We start from the raw sequence: 19,315 nt of genomic DNA, 5'->3' as shown, positions 1-19,315 counted from the left end.
TTCCTATTAGATATGTATCATAATTTGGAACCGCTCCTAATTGGAATCAGATCCTGGATATACTTCTCCTAGGTCCGGTGGGTGATGTGGAAATGAAATCATTCATGAGAGATTCAAGGCTCTTCCCTCTCTCCGCATTACAGCTCAACGCCGCCCTCTTCTGTCACACTCTCACATTCAGTAATTCATGGCTTCATGCACGATTGATTGTTAGTTCTGGAGACAGGATGAAGGAAGAATGAGAAACTGATGAGGAACTAGAAAATAGACTGATTGCATTAGCTATATTAGTATGCATTTGTGAGTGAGAGAGAGAGAGAGAGACTTTATTGCCATTTATTAGAAGTAGCCTATTTGATCAATACTATTGCTGATAGTTAGGGTACTAGAGTATGAATTACAGACTATTTCAATATCATAAAATTTCATAAATAAAATCGACAGCTGGTAAAAAAAAGTCCTTTGGCAGAAGTGGTAATCATTTATTTTTTTAACTATTTGAAAGGAACTATTTGCAGTTTTGAAGGGTTAGTTCACCCCAAAATTAAAATTATGTCATTAATTACTCATCCTCACGTCATTCCAAACCCATAGAACTTTCGTTCATCTTCGGAACACAATTTTTGATGAAATCTGAGAGATTTTTGTCCCTCCATTGACAGTCTATTCGCAACTACAACTTTCAAGCCCCAGAAAGGTAGTAAAGACATCATTTAAGTTATCCATGTGACTCCAGTGGTTTAACCTAAATTTTATTAATTTTACATGACTCTTCTCCCTCTTGGTCCTTGTCATAATTTCTGCACAACCAGCCATCTAGCAGTTTTATCACTGGCGGAGCATAAGTGTAGAGTAAAATATTTAAACACAGGCATTTCAGTCAAATATAATTATGCAATATGTTATGGAGCCAATAATACGGGCCACTTGATGGAAAAAATTGTGAGACACATTCTCTCACAAAAGTATTCCGTTCCTCAGAAATTTTAAGCACTGAAACAGCCTCAGTGTTTTCTCCCAATCCATTTATGCAAAACGCGCGGAAAAATAACAAACCCGCAGCAAATATTTAAAGGTTACCCAAATACTGGCTATTTCTCTAACTGACTGGACTTAAGATTTTCACCTGGAAAAGAGGAACTCAGAAACTTAAAGGATGGACTCTTTTGACTCAGCCTACCCTGCATAGCAACACCCTGGCAACAGTCTATGACGCCAAATGTTGCACAGGCAAATATTCTCTTCAGAAGATATATTATTTGTATTATACTTTATTTGGCTTTATTCTTTCCTTTACTTCCGACATATAGGCCTACTTGTAATGCAAATGAAGAGGAATGCACTGTAGTCATGCCTGATTTTCTCCCCAAACCTGCTCAGTGAGTGTCTCACCCACAGCCAGTCAAACCGGAGAGACAGACAGACACTCTCACAGCTGGAGCATTCACACTGAATCACAGGTGTGTGTGTGGAGTAGATTAGGTTCAGCTTTATTTTATTATAGCTTTAATTTGAATTTACACCCTCGGAATGAGTGGTCGTGTATGGACAGAGGAGCAGTTTAACTGCCCCGTGTGTCTGGATCTGCCCACTGACCCCGTGACCATCCCGTGCGGCCACAGTTACTGCAAGGCTTGTATCGCAGATTACTGGGATAATGAAGGCAGGAAAAGCGGAACCTACAGCTGTCCTGAATGCCGGCAGGCCTTCAACCCTCGTCCCACTCTCTGCCGGAACACAATGCTTGCTGAAGCCGTGGAGCAGCTCCGGCGCGGGACCCTAAACTCCTCCGGGCGCGAGTCCATCAAGAGCGCGCGGCGCGCGGCATGCTCCGCGTCAGAGCGCGCGCGCACACGGAGTAAAGGAGCCCCTAAACCCCTGCCCGCCTCCGCCGTGCCCTGTGACCGGTGCCCGGAGCCCACAGCGGCCGTGAAGACGTGTTTGGTGTGCATGGCATCGTTCTGCGAGGCTCACCTGAAACCCCACGACACGCAGGACAAGCTGAAGAGCCACGAGCTGATCGCGCCCACCGGGAACCTGAGCCAGAAGATCTGCCCCGAGCACAAGTACCTGCAGGAGTTCTTCTGCCGCTCGTGTCAGATGTACGTGTGCTGGCTCTGCACCAGCAACCAGCACAAGGGCCACGAGAGCCTGTCCACACAGGCGGAGCGCTCCGAGAAACAGGTGGAAACACATTCACACACACAGTTTTCATGCTTTATGGGGATTTTTCATAGAAATAATTTTTATACAGGACAAAATGTATATTTTATCCCCTAACCCTAAACCTACCAATCACAGAAAACTTTCTGTTTTATTTCTATTTTCAAAAAACAACACTTAGTTTGATTTATAAGCTGTTTTGTTTTCCTCATGGGGACCAAAAAAATGTCCCCACAAGGACAAGGATTTCGGATTCTGCCAATCTTTGTGGGGACATTCTGCCTCCATAATGAAGGGTTTACCAGGACACACACACACACACACACACACACACACACACACACACACACACACACACACACACACACACACACACACACACACACACACACACACACACACACACACACACATATATAATTAAGGATGCATGCACAATACCATATTGGTCATATCGGTTTATAATTATTTTTTTATGAATCCCCATTATAAAATCATAGTATTATTGGATATAAGTATGGTAAATTAATTATATTATATTTTACCATTGTATATGACAATGCTATTATGTAAAGGACATTTCAGGCTACTTTAGGTCAAGTCACCTTTTTATTTCTATAGCGCTTTATACAATACTGTTATTCACTTGGGCTGTTGTTCAACTGGAGTCACTTCAGTGCTGATTCAGTGCAGTTGTAAAGATCATCAAATATTAAATTAGTTAATTTAATCAATAAAGCAGTTCTGCAAAAAAGATGTTATCATTCAGCTCAGTTCAGTTCTCATACAACAGCATCAATATGCAGTCAGATCAATAATACTGTTGAATATTAAGGTGTCACATATTTATTGGTCACATTGTTTTCAAAAGCTACAGTGAGTATACAAATATACAGGTTACAAGCCTCTCTTATTAAAGCAATTTTCTATAAGGTACACAAATGCCAAGCGTTTTCCATTTGAATAACAACTGCTTTGAAGACATTATATTTTTGACATCTGTCATAACGTCAGTGAGCTGGAAAATGATCATGCATGCAAGTAAGGCAGTGACATCATTCAGAATAATGCTCTTTCAATGACACTGTATGAAAAACATGACTCACCTTTAACTCTTGCATGAAGTGCTGTATTTATGTGTAAGTGGTTTAGTATTCATGACCTAGTCTTGTTCTACTCCATATTCATTCCAGTCCACATTCCATTCTATTCTGAACACTTGTTTTGTGTGTTGATCATTGTTGTTGAATTAGAAAGAGCTGGGCCCAGTTCTGTCTGAGAACCACCAGAGACTCCAGGACAGAGAGAGAGAACTGAAAGACATGAAAAAAGTCTTAGACACGCTCACGGTAAATATTGAAGAAATCCCTCAAAACAAAACATTATATATGCATATTCTGTTGGTTTTGCGAGTTCCATCGCACAAGATCAAAGTCTGGATGAGCCTCACTGTGTGTGTGTGTGTGTGTGTGTGTGTGTGTGAAGCGCTCCTCAGACATGGTGCGGGACGAGGCTGATACGGTCCTGTCGGAGCTCCAGGAGTCAGTGCAGCGGATGCTGGATCTTCTCCAGGACGTGATGCTCTCCGCCGGGCAGGAGAAGCTCAACGAGGCTCAGGACGTGGTGACCAAACTGGAGGCCGAAGTCAAACAGCTGAAGAATAAAGATGGAGAACTCAAAGAGCTCATCAACTGCCAGGACAACATCTACTTCCTGAAGGTCAGATCATGGCTTAATCCAGTGGATCTCAACCTTTTTGACTTCAAGGGCCCTCTATTGTTCACAACAAACCAGTGGTTGAGAGCCACTGGTTTAATCAATTTTGGGGAAATGTGGGGTTTTACGAAATCAATGTTTGAGGGCTTCCAAAAATTTAAAAGAAAGAGTTCCACTTGCCAAAGTCCCCATTTACTCCTGATATTATGATTTGTTTTGGTCTATCGGATCACAAGTAGACATTCCCGTTTACACCTGGTGTTTTAATCCGTCTCTTTTGTCCACTTTCAAACCACTTCTGTCCTGATTTCTTTAAGGAGAGAGTCTATTGGCGGGTAAATACATGTTTTTTTCAGATCTTTCAATCTAATGGACGAAATAAACTCATGCAATTTACATATGAATGCGCATGGAGACGACGGAAAACATACTCAGTGCATCAGCTTTAGTTTCTGCTCTGACAGACGCAAGACCAGCCGAACGCTGTGAGTGTGGAATCAGAAACTTGTCTCTTCATCCTACAAAGTTTAAATCCCGTCTGTCTAGAGCTCTTCCCATAATGTTTACACATTAGATCAGTGGACGGAGATTTTTGTGGCTGTTTGAACCCATTCGACCACATGAGCGATTACACTATGAAAGCAATCCGGTCGAATGTGTTTTCAACTCCCTCTGGAAGTGGTTGAAAATGGACATGCTCAAATCGTTTTAGACCCTGTTTACACTTACATTTAGTGTTGTCCACTTGTGATCCGATCAACCAAAACGCATCTTAACACCAGGAGTAAACAGGTCCTAAGAGATGCAAATGTATAATCTCTTCACACTGTCTCTGATGCCGTCTTCTTCTCCTGGTCTCCACAGACGTATCAGTCTCTGTGCTGTCCGCTGGAGGGGGGGGAGCTGGGAGCTGTGACCGCCAACCCTGAAGCCACGTTTGATCCCGTCAGGAGCGTCATTGTCCAGCTCAGGGAGAAAGTGGAGGAGATGTGTGACCAGGAGCTGGACAAGATCAACAAGACAGGTACACACACACACACTGAACTACTGCTGTCAAGTACAGGGTCACTGGAGGGTCATTATTATCTGTGTTCCTCCTCAGTGTTCAACACCACACCATTCACCGTGGCGGACCGCAACGGCCAGAAAACAGGAGGCATAAAGAAGCGTAAGTCCGTTTTTCACTGAATACAGTGTTTCAAGTGAAACAGTGATACAAAGTACACTGTATTTGGTAACATCAACAAATATAATTGGGTCATATCTGATCATTTTTTCAATTTCAAAGTGGAATGCCAAAGCAACAATATAAATAACAAAAACAGAGACAGATAAAATGATGCCAGTCATATGAATAAAATTAACTATAAGAATACATAAAAAAATATAAAATAAACTTATTATATAAAAAAAAATGATTACAAAATATTAAATTAAATAATCGCCTTTCTTCGCCTTTGTCATCATTGGCTTTTGGCTTGCTTTGTTCAGGACATTTAATTATATATTTAACAATACTATTACAACATTATTTTCCTGTTATCTCTATAAAGCTGCTTTGAAACAATCTGTATTGTTAAAAGCGCTATATAAATAAAGGCGACTTGACTGGACTTAAAAAGATAAATTAATTATAAAATAAATAAAAAATTGTATATAGTGAACTCATTGTCATGTTTAGTAAAGCGTAATATCATACAGGTATAAATTCCTTTAGATTGATCATTAAATTGTTTAATTATGCTTTATACATGCCTGTGTCCATGACAGAGTTCAAGATAAATATTTTCATTACTACTGGAGATGGCAGTTCGCTAAGTTTCAAATAATTATCAAACAAAAAGCACAAACTATGCTAAAGCGTCAACCCTTCCAGCGCACTCAGTGTCCGAATTCACTCACTCGTTTTCATTCACTCCTTCAAGTGAACTATATTCGTGGAGTAATGTAGGGAATAGTGAATGAGCGTATAGAGGGCGATTTCAAACACAGACCATGTCTACATGCTTAAAGCATTGAGTTGCTGCCATGTGATTAGCTGATTAGATATTTGCATTAAGAGCAGTTGAACAGGTGTACTTAATGAAGTGGCTGGTGATTGTGTGTATATAACACACAAATTATATTATAAATAATATAATCAAAACATGATATATACAACACTTTGGTTGAGTCCTAGGCCACATTTACACATGGCTGGGTATTTAGAGAAACAAATATTTTTTCAATAATAACATCGTGCACACAACATCGTTTTCAAAAAAGTTGTCATTTACATAAACCCGCATAAATACGCCGTCGAGCGCCATCATAACTATGCCAAACTGGGCGCTCACATGACGTTAAGCATTTTCTGGCAAATAATTTGACGTTTGAGAACCTAAAACCCTGTTTCTCCCAGTTGACACGGCAACACATAACCGGCGTTATCAGAAATCCCCACTTTGGCCGGAGTTTTTTGAAATAATCTTAATTATTATTAGTCCATAAACCTTCTCAGCACTTTACCCTGTTTTTTTATCACAGTGTTTTCTGGAAAAGGAGCCAGAGCTGCTCGTGCGCAAGGTATGAAAACAATGAATAAAACCAGTGCCATTGTTTTTTGTTTGTAATTTCTAATGTTTGTGAATATGTTTCAGGACCCCCACCACTGCCGTCAGTAAGCACACGAGGATCTGGTAAAACTTTTATGTTCCTAATGTAATTTAATTTAGTCATATATCAGGTGCCATAAGATGTATTTTATTCTTTCTTCAGTGAACACGCGTCCACAAGCCGTGAGAAACAGTGAGCCAAGAGGTGAGACCGTTTGTTCACAAAGTGATATGATTGACAGAAATGAGTTTTTTGGACTATATGTAGGATTTTAATCGTTTTTATATCAACATTTGTATAGCAGTTAACAGAGGTGTTACAAACTCCCAAAGACCAGCCAGACCAGCGAGAGAGGAGAGAGATGACCGTAAGTCTCACACACTCGTACGCCTGTCTCATGTCTGTAATCATCTGTAGTTTGTCATTTATAGTTTCTCACTCCGCAGCCGACAGGAGTCGCAGTTCATTGAGACCAAGAGAGACACAAAGAAGAGAGGAAAGAGAAAACATTGAAGGTGAGAAGAGAAATAGAGAACATCTGTTGAAGACCAACATCTGTCCGATGTAGTTTTGATCACTGAGTGTTTGATTCCTCAGCAGACACCTGGAGTTTAAGTTCAGGAAGAGGGAGACCGAGAGGAGAAAACCGAGAGCAGCGTGAGTTTCATTGAATGAATTTTACAATCATATCCGAATTTTTTTTTGTCAAAGCCTATTTTTATAACAAAAATATAATTTTGCATTACATACTGTTTTTATGACAATCAACCATTTTCTTCAGTCTCATTATTGTAATGTGCTACTAGATATATTTATTTTTGAATGATTCAACTATTATTAATATAACACATGAGTTATTTCCTTTTATATTAGACTATGAAAATGACTAATACAGTTTTTTTTATCACTTCAACATAGGCACCATGATCTTCATATGGAAAAAAAAATTAAATGTACCATTTAAATACTTTATAAATATTATAGATGCAATTTAAATCATTTATAAATTCAAATACTAATACCAATGAGAATTAGAGGAAAAAACTCTAAATGGTCCCAGAAATGCAGTTTCTTTTCCCCCCATCCTATTCTAGAGTGCAAAATGACTTGGACAAATCCTGCCATTCACCCTATAGTGTCCCTTCATGTGTTATTGCTCATTTTTTGTGTTTTTTCAATATGATTTTAGTCATGATTCTGTTATCTCTGTATAGAAAGAGAAAATCAAAGACGTCAGAGCACACAGAGCAGAAGCACACGTGATGAAGAGCAAGGTGAAATGACACATCAAAACATTATAGCCAGTGTGTTTTCAATGTTTTAAAGCTGTTTCACTTTCAATTCTCAGCGGAGCGCAAGAGCTTGAGTTCCATCAGACCGAGACTGAGGAGAGAGGACAAAGAGCAAGGTGACGTTTGATTCATGTCCCTTTATTGACATTTAACAGACTCCTTTGGAAATAGCATGTTTGTATCTGTTTTCCTTCTAACAGTCAATGGAGAAAGTCCGAGTCCCTCACAGCAAAGCTCAAACGCTGCGGACCGACAGCAGCCGGCCAGACAATGTGAGTGACACGCGCTCTGCCGGGAACAAGTGTTGTGTTCAGGAGTTTATTCTCAAATTTCCTTATTCTCTTCTTCATCAGCGGACAGATGGAGTCTGAGCTCTCTCTTACCCAGAAACAGGAAGAAGAGACAAGACACAGGTGAGCTCAAGAATACACACATTTACTTTGAAGTCTAATTGAAGACATTTGATTTTTATTTATAACTTTTGGGGACAAATGTGTCTAAATATACCCACATAAACCCACACCCAAAGAAACCAAGCTAAAGCTTGTCAAGAAATCTTTACTTGTCATACTGGTTTGTCTAGCATCCAGATAAACGCCTGTATTTCCTGCTTATAAAGTCTTGTGTGAACTGTGGTTAAATGTAAAGTACCTCCATGTCCTTATTTTTGTCTGCTATAGTGTGTTTTCAGGCACGTTTCAAGCAACACAAAGAAAAACCTTTCTACTAAACTTAGATTTCAAACCTTTTAACATATGTCACATTTGTACCACTCACAGTGAAAGAGGCCACACCCACTATACAGGAGGCGGAGTTAGTGACGCCTTGTAGCCCCGCCTCCTCCAGTGTCTGTAAGTCAATCAGATGATTAACGAATTATTTGAAATTATACTTTACGGTTTAAATGCGGATAAGTTACCATCTACATTTATAAATGTATAGATTTAAATACTCTACATTGAAAAAACAGTGAGAGGATGAAAATTGGTCATGAAAAACTAAATTGTACTGTTTAAATAAAACATTAATACAATTAATGAAGCATACACAATCGTTCAAAAGTTGGGGTCAGTAGATTTTATTTTTCAGAAACAAATACATTAAGTTAACAAGGACACATTAAATTGATCAAACATGACAATACAAATTGTTTTAAATAAATGATGTTCTTTTGAACTTTCTATTAATCAAAGAATCCTGAAAAAATGCATCAGTTTTGAATATTTCACTATATGACTTACTGTATATTTTACTGTATTTTTGATTAAATAAATGCAGCTTTGGTGAATGTAAGAGGCTTCTTTAAACAAAATGCATTTAAAAATCATACTGACCCACACACTGCCTTGTCAAATTAGAGTTAAAAACAGAAAATCATTGTAATTGTTATTATTAGTTGTATCATTTATTGTTGACTGTATCCGTTTTCTCTGTAGGGGGATTGCCAACCGAAGGTAATGTTTGAAGGTTTTTTTTGGGTTGTATCTTTTTCTATTCCATCATGGTGAAGTTTGTTCCCTTTCGAGAGGTCTCTCCTATTGCGTAAGTAGCTTACGCTATGGGAAAACTCCTTTTCTCGAGAATATTGAAGTCTTTATGTAAAACGCATTGCAGCTGCACAGCTGACAGCAATGAACGAAGGCAGCTCGGTCATTGGCTGTGCTGCGGCAACTTGCTCGAACCAATGACGGGGCGACTCTGAATGCGCGACCAATGAGCGCGCTTCGCGCCCGCGCGCGTCAGAGCCCGCCAAGATGGGGGTGGCCAAGAGCTATATATTGGGCGCCCCGTCATGAGAGTTCTTTAGATTTAATCTCCTTCAGCGAACACCTTCTTCGCTGGATCCTCCGGATTATTGAAGCTTCGCCGTCGAAAAGCATACCAGCGGGATTTGCTACGAGGACGTCGGCACCTTCAGCCGCCTTCTAACGCGATCCTACTGAGCCATCCGGCGTACTGCTCACGCAAGTATTTACATCTGTTCGCTCTGCGACACTTGTAAAAGAGCAAATTTTCCAAGGCGTTGTTTCAAATGCCTTCCTGCGCGTCGTGCAGAGACCTTCTCCCGGACGGGGATCGTCACATCATCTGCGCTCGCTGCCTGGGCCGGGACCACGCAGAAGCTGCTTTGACCAAGGGCGGATGCCCCGAATGTGACGACCTGGGTCTCTCCGCACTGCGGGCTCGCCTCGCCGCTTTCGCCGTGAGCGAGCCCATCGCCGCCATCCCTCTGTTCGAGCCGCGCACTAAGAAAAAGCGCCGCTCACAGAGGCTTCCTGAACCTGAGCTCAGTGACGTCACGCCGAGCCAGTCTCCGCGTGCTTCACCGCCGCTCTTGCCTTCCCCACCGCCGGTTCAGTTCACCCAGCCGGACCCACACCCCTCTAGCAGAGCGGTGGGCCTTGTGACTTTCGGCGCGTCCGAGGACGACGGGGGAATGGATGACAGCTTGTCAATCGACGCTGCATCGGACGACTGGCCGGGCTCCACTCTCGACCCCGCCCCGTCGACGCTAGCTAGCGCGAGCGGGGGCTCCACCATGGATAGCGAGATTATCCGCGTTCTCTCTAAGGCCGTGGAAGACCTCGGGCTCGATTGGTCTTCTCCCGAAGAACCAACCCGGAGCCGACTGGATGAGTGGTTTCTGCAGGGGCGCCAGCAGGCCCCTCGGCAAAGGCCTTCTCCCTTCTTCCCGGAAGTTCACGACGAACTCACCAAGTCGTGGAAAGCCCCCCACTCTGCGCGCCTAAAGCCTTCTTTTTCTTCCTCGCTCTCCTCTGTGGACGGCGCGAAGGAAAGAGGCTACGAGGGAACACCGCCCCTCGAGGAGGCCGTGGCCAATCATTTCTGCCCGCCCTCCACCACCGGATGGAAAGCCAAAGCTTCCCACCCCTCGAAGCCCTGCCGCACTACTTCAGCTCTCGCCGGTCGCGCCTACGCCGCCGCCGGCCAAGCTGCATCAGCGCTTCACTCTATGGCGGTACTTCAAGTGTTCCAAGCCAAGCTTCTCCGCTCTATGGACGAGTCTGGCCCCGAACCCGAAGCCTTTAAGGACCTACGCAGCGCGACTGACATAGCCCTGCGAGCCACGAAGGCCACCGCCCAGTCTATCGGCCGTGCCATGGCTAATTTGACTGTTCTCGAGCGCCATCTGTGGTTGACTCTGACTGAGATGAAGGACGCGGATAAGGCGCCATTTCTCGACGCGCCTATCTCCACCAGCGGGCTGTTTGGACCGGCGGTTAAGGGTTTCGCCGAACGCTTCACTGAGGCCCAGAATGCTTCACAAGCTATGCGGCATTTCCTGCCCAAGCGCTCCAGCTCATCGCAGAGCAGACAGAGGCCGCCGCAGCCGCAGCGGGCTAGAACAGCCCCCACCGCCTCTCAGCCCGCGCCTCAGGCTGACGCTCGACGCCGCTCGCGCTCTCACAACCGCAAGCCGCCTTCTGAGCGACGGGGTCCTCGGCCCAAGATTGTGCTGAACCCCGAGCCTCGAAAGCCGTCCTAGCCACAAGAATGAAAAGAGAGAGTGCGTGTCTCGCAAAAGCCGGATCACTCTCTCTGCAAAAGCTCAAGCATTACCCAGTCTCCTTACAGGCGGCTGGATATGTTCATACAGCAGTCAATGGGCCAGTCACAGAGCTCGCTCACCTGCAAACAAACGCCGTTTTTACGGCGACGCACAGAAAACACAAAAAGAGTCTTTTTCTGCCTGTGTCACTAAGGGTTCACATGTCCACAAGGTGTGCATTCCCAGATACTGTCAAAACAGTGCCAAATTCATTCCCAGCTCAAGCTGCGCACCCCATGAATGTAGATCACGTGCCTACGGTCATGTACGCACCACTACACACAAGCACTGTTCACACAGTTATAAATTCATCCCCAGTAAAAGCGGGAAACATTATAAAAGTGACGCGTGTGCCTACCACTGTTTATGCACCCCCACTTATAAACACTGTCCTTACAGTGTCAAACACAACCCCAGCCCAGGCTGCGAGTTTTACAGACACAGCGCGCGCTGCTGTAATCACACACGCGCCCATTCACTCAGCTGCTCAGCGCGCGCCCGCGCCTCTGAGAGCTATGAGCTCAGGCGATTCGCTGGCCGGGTCCCTGCGTCACAGCGGCCCGCCCCTAGCCTGTATTCAGCCCATATCTGTACACGCAGCGGCATGGGAAAATATTCCAGATATGCCGAAATGGGTATTGAATATAGTAAAGCACGGATACTCGCTCCAGTTCGCTCGCAGACCACCACGTTTTACGACTGTGGTCGAGACGAAAGTGAGAAAAGAGTGCTCACATGTTCTACGCACCGAGGTGCGCAAACTAATAGAAAAGGGCGCTGTGGAAACTGTTCCCCCCTCTCTGAGCGAGGCAGGTTTTTACAGCCGCTATTTTCTCGTCCCGAAAAAGGATGGCGGTCTCCGCCCCATCCTAGATCTCAGACACCTGAACAAAGCACTAATGATTCGCTCGTTCAGAATGTTAACAACCAAGCATATCCTCGCGCAAGTACGCCCAGGAGATTGGTTTCTCTCAGTGGATCTGAAAGATGCTTACTTTCACATTCCAATAGCGCCTCATCACAGGCCGTTTCTGAGATTCGCTTTCGAGGGACAGTCGTACCAGTACACAGTACTTCCGTTCGGCCTGTCCCTGGCTCCCCGTACATTCACGAAATGTATGGATGCAGCACTTTCCCCCCTAAGGCGAAGGGGAGTGCGAATACTGAATTATCTCGACGATTGGCTGATTCTAGCACAATCAGAGAGTCAGTTAATAACACACAGATCTTGGATTATCAGCCATTTAGAATGCCTGGGTCTAAGAATCAATTTTGCAAAAAGCATACTATCTCCCAGCCAGAGGATTTCTTTCCTGGGAATAGTTCTAGACTCGATGCAAATGACAGCGCGTCTCTCATCAGAGCGCGCGCTCACCATCCGGCGCCTTGCAACATCATTCAGGGCGGGCGCGCTCGCCCCCGTCAAGCGGTTTCAGAGGATGCTCGGTCTCATGGCCTCAGCATCGGCCGTACTCCAGCTAGGATTGTTGCATATGCGCCCTCTCCAACGCTGGCTCAAGAGCCGCGTCCCTACTCACGCGTGGCGTTCGGGCCACCTTTTAATCAGAGCGAACCACGGCTGTATAAAAGCCCTGACGCACTGGAAAGCCGCCGACTGGTACCAGTCAGGCGTGAGTCTGGGTGTGAACACAAGGAGAAAGATGATAACGACAGATGCCTCCAAAATAGGTTGGGGGGCCCTTTACGAGGGCAGGCCTGTCTCCGGCTTTTGGTCAAACCCGGAGAAGCGCCTACACATAAACTGTCTGGAAATGAAAGCGGTCGCTTTGGCTCTCAGAGCCCTGCTCCCACAGCTGAGAAACGAACACGTCTTGGTCCGAACGGACAACATGACGGTAGTATCGTACATAAATCGCCAGGGTGGACTCAGGTCGAGCTCCATGCATTCAATGGCCAGGAGACTCATTTTATGGTCCCAGCACAACTTGCGCTCGCTGAGAGCAGCGCATGTGCCAGGTGCCTTGAACCAGGGGGCGGACATGCTATCCAGAGACAAAATTCTCCCAGGAGAATGGGCTCTCAACCCGCTGACGATTCACTGGTTATGGAAAACCTTTGGCAAAACGGAGATCGACCTCTTCGCCTCCAAGGAGAACGCGCACTGCCCTCTTTTCTTCACGAAAAGCATGGATGCGCTCGCCCAGAGCTGGCCGAGCCGTCCCTTATATGCCTTTCCCCCGATCGCGATGCTACCGCAGGTCATCAGTCGGGTCAGAGAGGAGAAAGACGCAGTGCTACTGATAGCCCCACTCTGGAAGAACCAAACATGGTTTCCAGATCTGATGCAAATGCAATCTGCACCACGGCCGATTCCACTGAGGCCAGACCTCCTCAGTCAGGCCAACGGGATGATATTTCATCCCCGCCCCGATCTGTGGGCCCTTCATGCATGGCCCCTCAACGGGTTCCCAGGAACCTCACGAGCGGAGCACTAAAAACCATCGCTGAGGCGCGGGCGCCCTCCACGAGACGCTTATATGCCCAGAAATGGAAAGTGTTCAGTGCCTGGTGTAATGCCAAGGGCCTGAACCCTGAAACATGCGAGATTACGAACGTACTCGCTTTTCTACAAGGGCTTCTGGAGGCGGGCCGCGCCCCCTCCACGCTCAAAGTATATGTGGCGGCCATCACAGCATCACACGACCCTGTAATGGAACGTCCATTGGGAAGAAACGACCTAATTATTCGTTTCCTAAGGGGCGCTAGGAGGATGAACCCTTCACGCCCCCCCTCAGTGCCGATCTGGGACCTAGCTACTGTCCTAGACGCTCTTAAAGGGCCTCCGTTCGAACCACTCCGAACCGTGCACCTTAAACAGCTCTCGCTCAAGACTGCGCTCTTGCTGGCACTCGCCTCGGTCAAGAGAGTGGGCGACCTGCACGCGCTTTCGACAAGCGCTGCCTGCCTAGAATTCGGACCTAACGACTGCAGGGTCGTCCTTAGACCGAAACATGGGTATATTCCTAAAGTGCTCACCACTCCCTTCAGAGCACAGGTTATCTCCCTAACTGCGCTATCGTCCCCAGCAGACGAACACGACGCTAATCTACTCTGCCCCGTTAGGGCTCTCAGAGTGTATTTGGAGCGTTCTGCCCTATTCAGACAGACAGAACAACTGTTTGTATGCTTTGGCGGCCGTACGAAAGGTTCCGCCGTTTCAAAGCAGAGAATCTCTCACTGGATAGTTGAAGCTATAGCGCTGGCTTATGAAGCTAAGGGACTTCAATGCCCCTGGGGAGTCAAAGCACACTCCACCAGGAGTGTGGCTTCTTCCTGGGCATGGTCGAGCGGGATACCGATCGAGGATATTTGTGCGGCGGCAGGCTGGGCCTCACCGTCCACATTTATCAGGTTCTACAACCTACAGGTCCCGACACTGCATTCCAATGTACTATCAGCATGATGCTAGTTGAACTACGAGTTCGTATCTAGATTATGTATGTGCTTGTGTCACACTGAGCGCCTTCTAGCCGCTCTGTATTCTTTCCCACATATAAAGCTCGCCTCTGCCGGCTAGTTGGATGATAACTTTGCTTTTTTAGCTCAGGCACCTGCCTCTGGCTATCATAAGGCGAAGTTCAGCACGCACGGCGTTTTGCATGGTGTTCCCATAGCGTAAGCTACTTACGCAATAGGAGAGACCTCTCGAAAGGGAACGACTCGGTTACTAACGTAACCTCGGTTCCCTGAGAGGAGGGAACGAGTATTGCGTAAGCTGCCGTGCTTGTGCTTGGTTAGTTCGCTTCAGTCGTTTTAACCTAAAGAACTCTCATGACGGGGCGCCCAATATATAGCTCTTGGCCACGCCCATCTTGGCGGGCTCTGACGCGCGCGGGCGCGAAGCGCGCTCATTGGTCGCGCATTCAGAGTCGCCCCGTCATTGGTTCGAGCAAGTTGCCGCAGCACAGCCAATGACCGAGCTGCCTTCGTTCATTGCTGTCAGCTGTGCAGCTGCAATGCGTTTTACATAAAGACTTCAATATTCTCGAGAAAAGGAGTTTTCCCATAGCGTAAGCTACTTACGCAATACTCGTTCCCTCCTCTCAGGGAACCGAGGTTACGTTAGTAACCGAGTCGTTAAATTACATGAAAAATGAATCACCGTCTCATTCTGTTGCTGTCTTTCTCTCTGTGCAGTGAATCCCTCTCTGTTCCTGGACTCACCAACTGACAATCCCTTCATCAATCCTGCTTTTCCCACATGTCAGCATTTACAATGTTATCTTTTACAGTTTACACTATATGCATAACATAAGATGGATGAACGATAGATAGAGGCATGGATAGATAGATATAGGCATGGATAGATAGATTGATATAGGCATAGATATAGAGATAGATAGATATAGGCATAGATATAGAGATAGATAGATAGATAGATAGATAGATAGATAGATATAGGCATAGATATAGAGATAGATAGATAGATAGATAGATAGATAGATAGATAGATATAGGCATAGATATAGAGATAGATATATGCATAGATATAGAGATAGATAGATATAGGCATAGATATAGAGATAGATAGATAGATAGATATAGGCATAGATATAGAGATAGATAGATAGATAGATATAGGCATAGATATAGAGATAGATAGATAGATAGATATAGGCATAGATATAGAGATAGATAGATAGATAGATAGATAGATAGATAGATAGATAGATAGATAGATAGATAGATATAGGCATAGATATAGAGATAGATAGATAGATAGATATAGGCATAGATATAGAGATAGATAGATAGATATAGGCATAGATATAGAGATAGATATATAGATAGATAGATATAGGCATAGATATAGAGATAGATAGATAGATAGATAGATAGATAGATAGATAGATAGACATAGGCATAGATATAGAGATAGATAGATAGATAGATATAGGCATAGATATAGAGATAGATAGATAGATAGACATAGGCATAGATATAGAGATAGATAGATAGATAGATAGATATAGGCATAGATATAGAGATAGATATATAGATAGATAGATAGATATAGGCATAGATATAGAGATAGATAGATAGATAGATAGACATAGGCATAGATATAGAGATAGATAGATAGATAGATAGATATAGGCATAGATATAGAGATAGATATAGGCATAGATATAGAGATATATAGATAGATATAGGCATAGATACAGAGATAGATAGATAGATATAGGCATAGATAAAGAGATAGATAGATAGATATAGACATAGATATAGAGATAGATAGATAGATATAGGCATAGATATAGAGATAGATAGATATAGATATAGAGATAGATAGATAGATATAGATAGATATAGGCATAGATATAGAGATAGATAGATAGATAGATAGATAGATATAGGCATAGATATAGAGATAGATAGATAGATAGATAGATAGATAGATAGATAGATAGATAGATATAGGCATAGATATAGAGATAGATAGATATAGGCATAGATATAGAGATAGATAGATAGATAGATATAGGCATAGATATAGAGATAGATAGATAGATAGATAGATAGATATAGGCATAGATATAGAGATAGATAGATAGATATATGCAGAGATATAGAGATAGATAGATATAGGCATAGATATAGAGATAGATAGATAGATATAGCCATAGATATAGAGATAGATAGATAGATATAGGCATAGATATAGAGATAGATAGATATAGATAGATATAGGCATAGATATAGAGATAGATAGATAGATAGATAGATAGATATAGGCATAGATATAGAGATAGATAGATAGATATATGCAGAGATATAGAGATAGATAGATATAGGCATAGATATAGAGATAGATAGATAGATAGATAGATATATGCAGAGATATAGAGATAGATAGATATAGGCATAGATATAGAGATAGATAGATATAGGCATAGATGGATAGAAAGGAAGAAAGAATGACATAGGTTGGATACGCAGATAGACTGACTGACAGATAGACAGAATGATAGATTGACTGAACGATAGACAGAGAACGATTTATAGATAGAATGATTGATAGATAGATAGATGGATAGATGGATAGGTAGGCAAGGACAGATAGATTGGTAGGGAGGCACACCGATCGATAGATAGATAGACAGGATGATCATATTTTCTTACAGCTTGTTGGTTTAGTCTATTCTTTCTTTACAGTGAGAGAAATTAACATTGACAGCATTCAGGCCCCGGAGCCGAGGACCAGAGACGAGTTCCTGCAATGTGAGTTTATTCCTCATACACACATCATGACATCCAACGTCTGATTGTCTTCTATTATCATCCATTACTAGCTTCTTTCCAGTCTTTCTCAGGCTCACCTTCTCACCTGTTTTTCTCTCTCTGTCTCTGTCTCCGTTAGATGCTTGTGATTTGACCCTGGACCCAAACACAGCGCACCGGCGCCTGGTCCTGTCTGACGGACACACTGTCGCCACTCTTCAGCAGACGTCCCAGCCGTTCCCGGACCTCCCTCAGCGCTTCGACTGCTGGACGCAGGTGTTGTGTGTCCAGGACCTCTCCTCTGAGCGCTGCTACTGGGAGGTGGAGTGGAGGGGGCGGGGCTCCTCGCTGGGTGTGGCCAGTGCCTCGATGCCCCGCAAAGGGGCGGATTCAGGGGCGGGGCTTGGGTATAACAGCCAATCGTGGAGCTTGGAGCTGTCAGACATGTGCTGCGCTGCCATGCACGCCAATCAGAAGGATGAGATCCCTGTGACCTACAGTCCCCGCGTGGGGGTGTTTCTGGACCGGCCCGCAGGGACTCTGAGTTTCTATAGCGTGGATGACGGGCTGGTTCCTCTCCATGTCTTTCACGGGTCGTTCCCAGCCCCGCTGTATGCTGCGTTCGGGGTGGGCTGTGGGGTCGGCGTGGGGCTTGACTTCGCCATGGGTCAGTTCAGCTCCACGTCAGACAGCGTTAAAATCTGTCCCTTGTGAACGGAGCGAACCTCACAAAAAACATATCCGGGGCATATTTCACCGCAAAATCAATAGGAAAAAAATATATATTTTGGGGATAAAGAAAATCAAGTCTATTTGTAAGGCAATTATTTTTTGGTCACACTTTAGTTTAGGGTCCAATTCTCACTATTAACTACGACTTTAATCTCAAACTCCTAATTACTGCTTATTAATAGTTAGTAAGGTTAAGTTTAGGTTTTGGGTGGATTAAGGGATGTAGAATATGGTCATGGAGAATAAGGCATTAATATGTGCTTTATAAGTACTAATAAACAGCCAATATCTTAGTAATATGCATGCTAATAAGCAACTAGTTAATAGTGAGAGTTGGACCCTAAACTAAAATGTTACCCATTTAAAAAAAAAAAAAATTATTGTAATGCTTCAGCTTAATTTTTGTTTGTAGTTCTAATTATACAATGATTGTTTTCATTACTGCAAAACAGCAATGATAATCATACGGTCTATACATAAACTGCAATAGTAAAAATAAATCGTATTACTTTAATGTGAATTAATGTTTTATGGAATATTTTGTTTACCTTATGGTAATTAGAATCGGTATATAATTTTGCTTAATTGTTATAAAAACAAATGCCCCAATGAAAAAATCGTACAAAACATGCTTAATTTTACATCTGCAATAATATAAATATTTAATTCACATCATAGTAATAGAATTTAATTGGAATCGGGCTGTAACTTTGCTTAATTGTCAAAAATATAAATGTCAAAATGCAAAAATGGTACAAAACAGATTCTTTTGGATGTATTTTCAGTTTTTTTTTCAAGATTGTATGTTTATGGTAAATAATTACCAATATAAAATAATTAGTAATATACATTAAAACAATCTAATGTAACTTTGCACAATTTAACAAGGGAAATGAATCGTATTGTTAATACGATATACTTAAAACATAAAATGAACATAAATAAAAAGCACATTTTTAGCTCCTGTGTACAGTTTTCAAACTCCTTAAGATGAAATATCAGG

At 43.4% G+C, this 19,315-nt stretch overlaps 1 protein-coding gene across 4 annotated transcripts; it reads left to right on the top strand.

The window, feature by feature from the left end:
* Positions 1 to 1,390: 1,390 nt before the first annotated feature.
* trim25l (tripartite motif containing 25, like) lies at positions 1,391 to 19,271 on the top strand. 4 transcript variants are annotated; one of them, XM_077199775.1, is made up of 20 exons: positions 1,391 to 2,184; positions 3,417 to 3,512; positions 3,649 to 3,882; positions 4,744 to 4,903; positions 4,982 to 5,047; positions 6,406 to 6,444; positions 6,519 to 6,557; positions 6,637 to 6,678; positions 6,776 to 6,841; positions 6,921 to 6,989; positions 7,072 to 7,131; positions 7,689 to 7,748; positions 7,823 to 7,882; positions 7,967 to 8,038; positions 8,120 to 8,179; positions 8,546 to 8,617; positions 9,203 to 9,220; positions 15,496 to 15,561; positions 17,515 to 17,580; positions 17,720 to 19,271. In XM_077199775.1, exons 1-20 carry the CDS (start codon positions 1,531 to 1,533, stop codon positions 18,292 to 18,294), a joined length of 2,574 nt encoding a protein of 857 aa, XP_077055890.1. In that variant the 5' UTR covers positions 1,391 to 1,530; the 3' UTR covers positions 18,295 to 19,271. The 4 variants fall into 4 exon arrangements, with proteins under 4 accessions (XP_077055890.1, XP_077055891.1, XP_077055889.1 ...); XM_077199776.1 differs by having other exon boundaries at positions 1,405 to 2,184; positions 7,075 to 7,131; XM_077199774.1 differs by having other exon boundaries at positions 1,405 to 2,184; positions 6,906 to 6,989; positions 7,075 to 7,131.
* Positions 19,272 to 19,315: the final 44 nt, after the last annotated feature.

This window comes from Siphateles boraxobius, unplaced genomic scaffold, assembly GCF_051911475.1.
Source record: "Siphateles boraxobius isolate OS27281-9 unplaced genomic scaffold, OSU_SipBor_1 41, whole genome shotgun sequence".
Lineage (NCBI taxonomy): Eukaryota > Metazoa > Chordata > Actinopteri > Cypriniformes > Leuciscidae > Siphateles > Siphateles boraxobius.
Note: the sequence above shows the minus strand (reverse complement) of the source record. Positions and strands in the feature narration are given on the sequence as shown.